General features: G+C 40.7%; 1 protein-coding gene across 1 annotated transcript in view; it reads left to right on the top strand.

The window, feature by feature from the left end:
• Positions 1 to 8,223, top strand: part of LOC103608837 (uncharacterized protein C20orf26-like) — a gene marked incomplete at both ends in the record, with an annotated part of 77,900 nt that extends 69,677 nt beyond the window's left edge. The window contains 3 exons of the mRNA XM_008593226.1: positions 54 to 131; positions 5,130 to 5,336; positions 8,182 to 8,223. Coding sequence (XP_008591448.1) covers positions 54 to 131; positions 5,130 to 5,336; positions 8,182 to 8,223 — 327 coding nt within the window. The remainder of the gene's footprint in view (positions 1 to 53; positions 132 to 5,129; positions 5,337 to 8,181) is intronic.
• Between the last annotated feature and the right edge of the window lie 2,707 nt (positions 8,224 to 10,930).

Here is a 10,930-nt window from a genome sequence, read left to right as displayed (position 1 = left end):
AACATTGGTGGCGATATTTTTAAGGGCTTTAAAACATATGCTTTTCTTTTCAGGATGGAACTCCACTGCAGGTATTTGTAGCCGAAGTTCTAAAACAAATCGTTGGCATTGCTGTGATCAGAAATGAAATGGTAAATTGTGAGATGGATATGAATTTCCTTGATTGTGCCTTTTATATTATAAATTAGCACACAGCGCCCCTTTTGAAGTTTTATTCTTACTTGTTTAATGAGAGGGTGCCTCCTTTTCCTGAAGGATATCTTCTTCTGCTTGCATCCCACTTGGCTACCTTTCAATTCTCCACTTTTTAAAAAATAATTTAAAATGTTTAAAATATCACAAAGAATACATGAGAATATTCTCATTCTAAAAATCCAAAGCCTTCCACCCCCAAAATTTAAAAAAAAAAAAAAAATTCCTTGCTCTCCCCGAAGGATTACTACTATAGTTAGGTATTTATCCTTTCCAGCATCCTTTTTTGCACTTAATCACATGTATCGTGGGGCGGGGGGGGGTTAAATGGACATGGCATTTTATTTTTTTCCCAATACACAGCCAGTTATTACAAAGTATTTATTACTGAGTAGTCTATTCTTTCCCTATGATTTCAAATGCTGCTTTTACATTTATTAAATTTCCATATGCCTATGTCTGTTTTTAAACGCTGTTCTGTTTCATGGATCTATTTGTTGATACCTGTTGCATCATCACATACCTTAATATCTGGTAAGGAACTCTTCTCTCATTTGTCTTCTTTTTCTAAATGTTCTTGGTTTTTCTCAGATATTTCTTCTTTCACATAAACCTTGGAATACTTACTATGGATTTATGTACACATATGTGGATTTTATAATGCAAGTTGGTCAGAACTGGCATTAAAACATCAAGACTTCCTTTCTAGGAGCATGACTTTCTGTGTTGTTGTTGTTGTTGAACTCTTTGGATTTTTCAGAAGTTTTGTAGTTTTTCTTCATACATGTTTTTGTGTCAGATACTTTGCCCTGCAGGTCCATGCTCCACCCTTCTATACCCTGTCTGTCCCAGGGAGCCTGCCTGGCTAGCCAGCATCATGGCTGCCTTTGCCCTTTGGCTTCTAATTGAGTGTGGCCAACAGAGGCCCCTGAAGAGAGGAGTGGAGGACAATGATGTTGGGATGCCCTGAGCTGGCTGATCCCTCCACTGAATGCCCAGACCTTTTCAAGATGGCTTTTCCTTGATGCTCTCTTTTTGGATTCTGGTCCTCTTCCAATGCCACCTATCTAGGGTGATAACAATTTGCAGTTGCTGCCACTCTATCTCTGCTAATTTCCTTACATCCTGCCCCATCGTTGTAAATATTCCCTTTGTTAAACCCACCTCCAGATAGCCCAATTTGCACATTTCATCTGTTTCCTCCTGAGACCCTGACCCAGTAAAAACCTGGACATATATTATTTGTTCTACACATCTTATGATTTTTCTTGGTATTGTAAATAGACACTTTTTCTCATACTTTTTAAAGGTTTCTTTTAGTATATAGGAAAACCACTAATTTTTTTATTTTTGACTTTGTATTCAATCACCTTTCTGAAGTTTCTTACTAGCTCTGAGAGTTTTTCATTTGATTCTTTTTCCTGGCACAGCATCACTTCCACCATATTCTATTCATCAGAACAGTTAAAGAGCATGTTCCGATTCACAGGACGGAGAAGTGGGCTCCACATCTTAATGGGGATGTGGCAAGGGCATTTTGCAGAAGAGCATGTGGGATGGGGGTTATTGTCCTGGTAGCTGTCTTTGGATTCTTTGGAAAATAGAAACTGCCATGCCTTCCTTTTTAATATTTATACCTTATATCTTTTTCAATTTTATTGTTTGAATAAAAGAACATTGAATCATAGTGTTAATAATGGCTACTTTTGTGGTGTTCTTGATTTTAATGGGAAGATTCTATATTTTCCTTCATTTAGCGTAATATTTACTGTAGGTTTCTGGGAGATATCCTTTATCAAGTGAAGGAAGTTTCCTTCTGTTATTAGTTTACCCAAAATTTTTATTATGAATGTGTGTTGAATTTTATCACAAGTATTTTTGTCATTTATTGAAATGTTCATATGGCTCTATTCCTTTAATATCTTATACACTATCCTCTTTCTTGGATTCATTTCTCTTTTTCATTCAGTATATGTTTGAGTTATTCTTTAGAGAAGGTGGTGGGTGGTGAGGTCTCTGAGTCCATACCTATGCGAGAAGTTTTCATTTTATCCTCGTACTTGTATCTCATTTGGCTGTGTATGAGATGCTTATTCAAATTATTTTCCCTGAATGCTGGTTTTCACTCTCATTGTCTTTCAGTATCCAGTGTCACTGATAAAATATAATCTGATGGCAGCCAGATTCTTGATCCTTTATAAATAAATGTGTTTGTTTGCTCTCTCTCTAGAATTAAATTTTCTTTTTATCTCTGAAATTCTGAAATTTTACAAACGTGAATCTCATTCCTCTGTTGTGAAAAATGTTCTCCTTTGGTTTCATTAATAATTTCTTCTCCTCTGTTTTCTCCATTTACATCCTGTTAAATTTTTTTCAGATGGATATTGGATCTTTTGAATTGATCCTTCAGTGTCTCCCAACATATATGTATCATGTACTTCTTATTCATTGTTTTAGATTTTCTCTATTTTGTCTTCAGAATCCCTAATTCAGTCTTCAGCCATGTTTATTCTATTATCCAGGTCTTCTATTGGAATTTTTACTTCAGAGTTCATATATTTAACTTCCAAGTCCCTTCCTTGTTTTTTTATTGTTCTTTTATGGTAATAGCTTGCTTCTTATGTTTTATGCAAGATCCCTGTTGGCATCTTTGAGGACACTATGTAGAATTTTTTTCCAATTCTCTCCTGTTCCTTGAATAATCTGTTACCTCTGTAGTAAGTAGTATGTTTCTCCATTCTGGTCTTTTGCATTTCTCACTTTTCCTCAAAAGTCTGTCCATGCCATGAATGAAATATTGAATTTTCAGATCGGCGGCTAGCATGGGCATCCTGGACAGTTGTGCTTATGTGTTTCTCCACTGCATCTCTCATGTCACCCCTCTGTCTACCCATCCCTCTGTCTAATTGGGAGGGGGATATCCATTGTCTGGCTTCCTCTTTTGTGCCTGAATGTAATACCAGCAGGCCAGCAGGGACCCCCAAGTAGCCCAAGGTAAGAAGGTTTAACCTAGTGGTAGTTTCCTTCCGAGGAAAAACTGCCTCCAAGGTAAAACTGCATTACTGTTTTGCCCCCTTATATCTACATTATTTCAAAAATAATGTTTTCTTTTATTTTCTTTCCTTTTTTTTTTTTTTTTTGCCATTTTAAGGGATTTGGGATGGGAGGAAAATTCGATGCACATAGCCCATCTCCTGTTTTGAGCTAATAACCTCTGCTGGCTCTTTGCTTTTTGGTTTTTTTTTTTTTTTTTTTTTTCCTTTTTTTTTTTTTTTTTGCCATTTTAAGGGATTTGGGATGGGAGGAAAATTCGATGCACATAGCCCATCTCCTGTTTTGAGCTAATAACCTCTGCTGGCTCTTTGCTTTTTGGTTTTTTTTTTTTTTTTTTTTTTCCTTTTTTTTTTTTTTTTTGCCATTTTAAGGGATTTGGGATGGGAGGAAAATTCGATGCACATAGCCCATCTCCTGTTTTGAGCTAATAACCTCTGCTGGCTCTTTGCTTTTTGGTTTTTTTTTTTTTTTTTTTTTTCGTGACTGGTAACAACCCTCAGTGTGGTGTCACCCGCACCGCACTCAGCCAGTGAGCGCACCGGCCATTCCTATATAGGATCCGAACCCGCGGCGGGAGCATCGCTGCGCTCCCAGCGCTGCACTCTCCCGAGTGCGCCACGGGGTCGGCCCTGCTTTTTGTTTTTCAATGATTTCTTAGCCCTACATTTATTACTCATTTTATTTTATAATGAGGATGCCTCCTTGGTAATTAAAGAAAAGTCTTATAAAGGCCACTGCAGGGTCAATGCAGATTGAAAGGTTGCCAGAATTGCCCTAGGGTACCACCGCTGGCCTAGTTACCTCCAACCCTGTTTCTTCTGTACCCTGTGGCAAAAGCTGGAAAGACAAGGGACCTTGAGGGGCTTGGCCACAGACTTCACAGTTTTCATGAATTAGCTGGTGCCACCCTTGCTGATCATGGAATAAATCAAGTTCCTTGGATTCTCCAATTCCCTGTCTCAAAAGTGTGCTTTTAAAACAAATTTACTGTAGGAAACAAGAAGAAACGTGTCAGTGTTTTTCAGTCTGCATATGATTTGATTTTCCATACATTTTAGGTGTTTTTACTGCTCCTGTCATCAGAGAGAGTCATTTTGGATCGCTTCCCTCTGCCCTCAGCCCCGAACAGTGTGCACTACTGGGAGGTGAAGCAGTGCGCAATTAGCATAGATGAGCTCCTGATTCCCAATGTAGTGTGGGGACAAAGGTGGGGACCAGAACCAGGCCCATGGAAACAGGAGGAATGTGTCCAGTAGCTCCTTTTACATGTAAACACTCATCAGTCCTTTCGTTTACCTTACACTATGTAAAGACGTTGTGCATCGGGAGATAGAAAGTGTAAAGAATGCCCATAGATGAGCCCAAACTTACAGTTTTATTGTAGGCCAGCTCAGCCACCTGTGCCAATCAAAGTGTGTGACTTGGGGATGTTTCCGTTGACAGGTGCATAGTAGTAACACCAATCAGAGAATGCCAGCGGGTCTGTTTGCTCGACTGCATTACTGCATGTTCGATCACTTCTGCGTGCTGACAGCTCATGCTCATCTCACCCAGCATTTGCAAGGGGCTTCTGTGAAGCTGCTCGGCTGGTGGCAGAGTCTCAGGGCTTTCTGAGTGATCAGCAGCCATATGTGTAAGGGACAAATTGCAAAGCTGTGTAGCCATTCCCCAGAGACAGCCTTCAGAACAAGTAACTTCCAGGAAGCATAATTTCTAATTTAAAAAAAAGAGTTAATGATGAAGATGAGGCAGTAAATAATAGGAGAGAAAAGCACGTTTCTTACTATTGTGCCTAAAGTAATTTTAAAAGATTTTTATTGCAAAATGCATGCAGTTTTTAAAAAAACATTTGTTTAAACCATTCTCTCCCACCTCTTTCCTAGGATGTAGAGTACATACGATCCCATTACAACATCGAAGATTTCATCTACTTCAGTCACCACCAGCGCGAGGAACACTGTCGCCTGCATCACTTTGCCCTCAACCCCATTTTCCAGCACTACACCAAGTTCTTTCTGAAGGAGATCCTTCGTTTAGGATATAAATCCTGTCTCTACTTTCCTATTTACCCAAAATCCAGCGAAGGCAAGGTCAGAGGATGGAGTATGTAATTCACTTTGCCAACAGATCATGTTCACAGTGTCGTTCCCTTTGCCAACAGATCACATTCACAGTGTCGTTCTTATTGTGTGCCACATTTTATCCATTCCTCTTCTGAGGGGTCCTGATTATTACCTGGATCTGAATTTCCAATGGCCACATTGAATTTCCTGATTATTACCTGGATCTGAATTTCCAATGGCCGCATTGAATTTGACTCTTTTCTTACACTACAGTGAAAGTCCAGAAGGCTTTGAATTTCTGAAACAATCACAACCAATATAATTAGTAGAACCATTTGTTGGCTTTTCTATTTTGGCAAAACAGAGATGGAAAACTATGCAAAAATGCTCTAAGAGGCATGGAAATCAAATCATTTCTTATGGTGCATTAGTGCAATGCCAAAATGATGTTATCATCTCCTTCAAGCAAAGATCATTTTAGTGATGAATCTAGAAGAAATTAGTTCTATTCTATAGTATAGGTGTGTTACCACAGCATTCCAAGTAAGCACTATAACCACTCCCATAAAAGTGATGTGTAGAGAGCTATAATATCATCGTAAGCCTTATGTAGTAAATACCTATATAGCCCCGTGTAATGCTTGTTATGCTTATGTAGAGCAATACTATTGTAATAGACCTGGATCTAATGTGCATAGGTGACGTATACGTGCATGCACAAATAGGAAGCTCTTCATCTTTCTTCCATATATCCTGCTTTATTTTTCTTCATAGTACTTCTTACCAGCTAAGATTATACATTTTACCATGAAGACGGAGGTCTTTGTCTTCAAAGCTGAATTCCCAGTGCCTAGAAGAGTCACACATACACTCTCAGTATCCTGGTGGTTCCATAGGCAAGGGTCTGTTCAAGCTAAATTCTCAAGAGTTTGCTTCCTGCAAGTTGGTCCCTCAGTGGCTGACAGCATTGATCCTTAACTCGATGCAGACTTGAGGGGTGATGGGATTCAGCAGAAGTTGTCCCATCAGATTCCATTCATGACCTCAAACTGTCTCACGTTCTTCCTAGAGTCTTTGACATTGTGCCATTTCTTCTTAGTTACCATGAGGGAGCTAAGTAGATTTTAAAATAACAATAATTTTGCCAGCGTATCTTATTTAACAGAAGCCTTTTGGAGAACTACAAAGGGAATGGGGAAGAAATGATTAAAAAATTAAAAAAACCATGGAAAAGATTTTTAGTGAGTTGTATACTCTGCTCTAGTGATTATTTTTTCCTATCAAAATGGAGTGTGATAGCAATGCAAATGCCCTAGATTTAAACTTAATAAGATCGGAAGGTAATAGTTTTGCTGGAAAATTGTGGTCCTACACAATTCCCTTTTACTTTGCACTTGGCCAAATGGTAATTTTGTGACCTTCAGGATGTGATATTAAATTCTTGTTTTTATTCATGATGTTTGCCTGGATGTGCTGGGTTGGAGAAAGTCCATTTGCATTTGTAATTAGAAAATAATATCTAGGGCATTTCATTGAATGTTTTTATATTTACCTCAATGGCATAGAATTCAGAATATGTTGCACACTATTGTATATGGGCTATAGAAACACATTTGGAAACAGATTTCCTCTCAGTCTGTACTTTCAGATGATTTACACATATACATTTAAAACAACCATAAGAAGCAGTTCCAAATAATTTGGGTAAGAATTCTCAAATTCTGCTATAAATCCGCAGTTGACTGCAGTAAAGTTGAGCTTTCTGGCTCGTGCTATGAGAGTGGTTTACTCCACACCCACTTGCCTTGGGCAGTGTATTAAGAGATCTTCCAGGCATAAAAACAGAGCCCTGGCTAGGGATTCCTGGGTTCTGTTTTTCAGTTTGTAAGGTCAGTATGTGAAATTCAATGGGAAAGGATTTTAGAAAGACCTTTTAGAAGCTCTTAGAAATGCCTAGGGCTATTTTTAGAGTAGCAAATAAGTCATATGTAAACCGTCTATTAAGGTGCATCTACAGTCAGTTTTACTTTCTTTGCAGCTTAAATTCAATAAATATATCAACAGGTTTGGTTTCACAGTTAAACTCTTGAGATTTAAATAGTTAAACAATGCCATGAGTTGGTTTCACCAAAACCCCTAAGATTTCATAAATATGAAAGAAATAAAGATCACCATGTTCAGTTTTCTCTGCCAAGTTTTAAAAACTGGATAAAATTAATATTTAAAGCATTCTCCTAAAACACGGTTTATCATAGTTAATCAATAAACATAAATCCAGCTCATAATTTAGTATTGGAATGTCAAAATAATGTGACCTAATTCCCCCACCCCCACCCCCACTTATCAGTTTTATTCTTTGTTTTCAAATGCTTCTGTAATCAACAAAGGTCCGCTTAAACTCGCTGAGAGTGATTAACAGGAGGATTTTCACATCCGAGCTATGACATTTTCACATCCTCAGATGAGATTTCTATCTATGTGTCTTCTTAAAGCAGCTTCTGCCAAACACACAAAGGTTGACAGGAGGGAGATAAAACAGCTTAATGGGGTCAAATCAAGCTGATTCATGACCACCATGGAAAAGAATATTCCCCTGGGGAAAATACTTGTACTGAAAAATCCCATAAACCAAACCACTTGTTTATCTGTCATTCCCACAGAGACAGTAATGTAATTACTATAATTATCTTCATTAGTGTCAGGCATTATCTACAATTCATTCCTCTGCTTGAAGAGTATGTTCGTTTATTTGGTGATTTTTTTTCCCTCTCCAACTTGTATTTTATATTTGTAAAGCTGCACACAGACATCTGTGCTGCGCTGCTCTGACATTCTCTCCCCTAAAATATAGGTTGCTGTCTTTCATTTCCAGAACTCCTACACCTACTCCCTGACATCTGCCCTTCACTACTTGGTTCCCGTGCGACCACGACGACAGATTGTCTATCCTCTGGAAAAGCTTGGCATAAATGCTCCATCAAAGGCAGTCTGCAAAGATCAGGTGGGTAGCAGGGCGGCAGGCAGGGAGGCACGGTGCCAGCTCCCGCGGGCTCAGCAGATGGGGTGGCAGCACTGTCTTCACAGGAGCAGGCTGCTTCTTAATTACAGGGAACCTGGCGCTTATACCCTCACAAGCAGCGACCCACAAAGGCTCCACTGCAGCCCTTTCCCACAAGTGGTTATTTCATGGTAAGCCTAAAACAGCAGCCACTTGATCCCTCAGGGAGACCCCAGGGTGACACGTCACATGTGCTGCTGTGTCCCAGGACAAATCGCCTGGTCACCCACGAGCATATTTTTATCTTTCCCCTTCCTCAGAAGCAGATTCCCCCTTTCAATCGATGTTTTGCTTTCAAGGCAATAAGTGGTTGTTCACCGTTAGGACAGAGATGGCAGAGAAAATAGAGCTGGCTGCATTTGAGACGTTTGGGTCTGAGTCCTAAGCTGATTTGTTTAACTCCTCTGCAGCACCTTGGGATAATTAACAGGAATATATTAGTTGCCCTGGGGAGACAGGACTGTTTGACCTTAAAATGAACAGCCCTGGAACACTCTTATTACCTGAAAGAAAATGAGCCAAAACACCGGGTACCCTTCAGGCTTTATTAAAGGAGGAAAATACCTGCTGGGCTGCACTCAAAATAGTGGGGCAGGCAGCTAGGAGGAGAACATACGCTTATTTGGGTTGGTGGGCATGAAAAACTCAGGCAGGGACGGGGAGGGAGTGCTGGTGTGTGGGATCAGGTTGACTGTTGGTGCAGGTGTGGTGGGTAGGGGTGACATAGTCAAGATGGGAGGTACCTCTAGGCAGGAGGGGAAGGGTCCTTTGGGAAACCACGAGGTAGAGGGTTTTCTTTGAAGAAACCACATAGGGTAAAAGACTGACAGCCATTTTGTACTCAATATGGCGCCAGTCATGTCCATGATGATGTCAGTTGTATCCAAGGTGATGTGACCACATCCAAAATGGTGCCTGTTACATCTGTGATGACGTCAGTCATATCCAAGGTGATGTGACCATGGCCAAGATAGTGCTGGTTGCATCTGTGATGATGTCAGTGACAGGACTGCGTCCAAGATGGTGCCAGCCACATCCAAGATCTAGAATTCCTGCCTTTTAAGTATAAGAAAAGGGGAAAGGGGGCAAAGGTATCATTCTTCTGAAGCTACTTCCTGCTGAGAGTGGGTGAGGAGGAAAAATCTGGCCACACAAAAATGCCATCATCCTGCTGTAGGGTGAGATCTTCTAAAGGGAGAGGTTGATATTTATGTTCCATGAACAGTTGGTTTACCTTTTGGTTGGCGAAAGCCTGCATAGGGTCCTGCAAAAAATTTGAAAAACACCAGAAAAGACATGCCAAACAGTAGGAGAAGTCCCAGCATGGTAAGGAGTCCCAGTAAGCGCATCAGGCAAGGGGTCCATTTCCATAGCTCGCTCCACCCTTCCCAAGAATCGGTGGCAGCCTGTCTCCTTTTTGCCATTTGGTCACAGAGTTGTTGGACCATATTTCTAATGATGCCAGATTTCTTGGTATAAAAGCAGCATTCTTCTCCTAAGAATAGACCTCCCTTCTCTGCTGTTAACAGGTCTAGCCCTCACCTGGTCTGTAAGACAACTTCCGCAAGGGAATCTAATTGGTCTTGGAGGGCTATCACAGTTTGGGCTACCTGTTCAATTCCATCAGCTAGCTCTTGGGTTATTTTATGATAGTAAGTTGTTGAGGTAGCTATGCCTCCCACTCCTGTTCCCACTCCTGCCACTATGCCGAGCCCAAGGAGCAAGGAAATAACCTGAATAGCTCGTTTCACCCGAGTATGAGCCACCAGAGGGATCTCTAAAATTTGGTTGCCAGGGACAATGTTAATTTGGGGAACTAAGGCACAAGTTCCCATCCAGTTCTGGATTGGTAGGCATTGGTATGAAAATGGCCCACAAACAAAGTAGACCCCCATTCAGGAGCTACAGGTGATGTTTGTGTTGTCCCTCGGAATGGTCTGGTTGCAGTTTTTTACTGTGAAATTGCCCACTTCTATATTGCCAGTTAGATTTGTTAGACAATACCCTGCTGGCTGAGTTAAAGTGATGTGAGTGGCCACCACCCCCAAGAGGACTGAGGTATGATTGTCTATAGACCAATTAGACAGATTGAAGTTTGACAGGAGTGTAGCCTGGTTTTGGGGAAGGGTCAATCACAGGCAGAGCGAGCACCCCCCTGCTAATGAGGGGGACGTATATTAAGCAAATGGTGGGTGACATTGAGGAGCTGTATAACTTCGGGGTCTATATGGAATGGACGTCGGGGTCGAGGGAGCCAGAGGGGATGTCGGCTTGGCCGGGTGGGAGTAAGAGTTTTAATGCCTTGTTTAATTTGTTTTTGATGTGTTTCATCCTGGAGCCCTCCCCCATCGCTATAACCTAGGTGTGTAGTTTTAGTGAAGCACACGTATTTGCATCTTGGAGGGCACTGGGCACCAGCAGAATCCTCCTTGGAAAGAACCATCCATTAGTTTATTTTCTCATGGGAACATGATATAGCTGTGGACCTATCACAGCAGGGGGCCAGAAGATATGTTATAGCTGTGAAACTAGTTTTGACAGTCCCATGCCCAAGTCTAGCCAG

Source organism: Galeopterus variegatus, unplaced genomic scaffold, assembly GCF_000696425.1.
Source record: "Galeopterus variegatus unplaced genomic scaffold, G_variegatus-3.0.2 Scaffold8904, whole genome shotgun sequence".
In the NCBI taxonomy this organism is placed as follows: Eukaryota; Metazoa; Chordata; class Mammalia; order Dermoptera; family Cynocephalidae; genus Galeopterus; species Galeopterus variegatus.
Note: the sequence above shows the minus strand (reverse complement) of the source record. Positions and strands in the feature narration are given on the sequence as shown.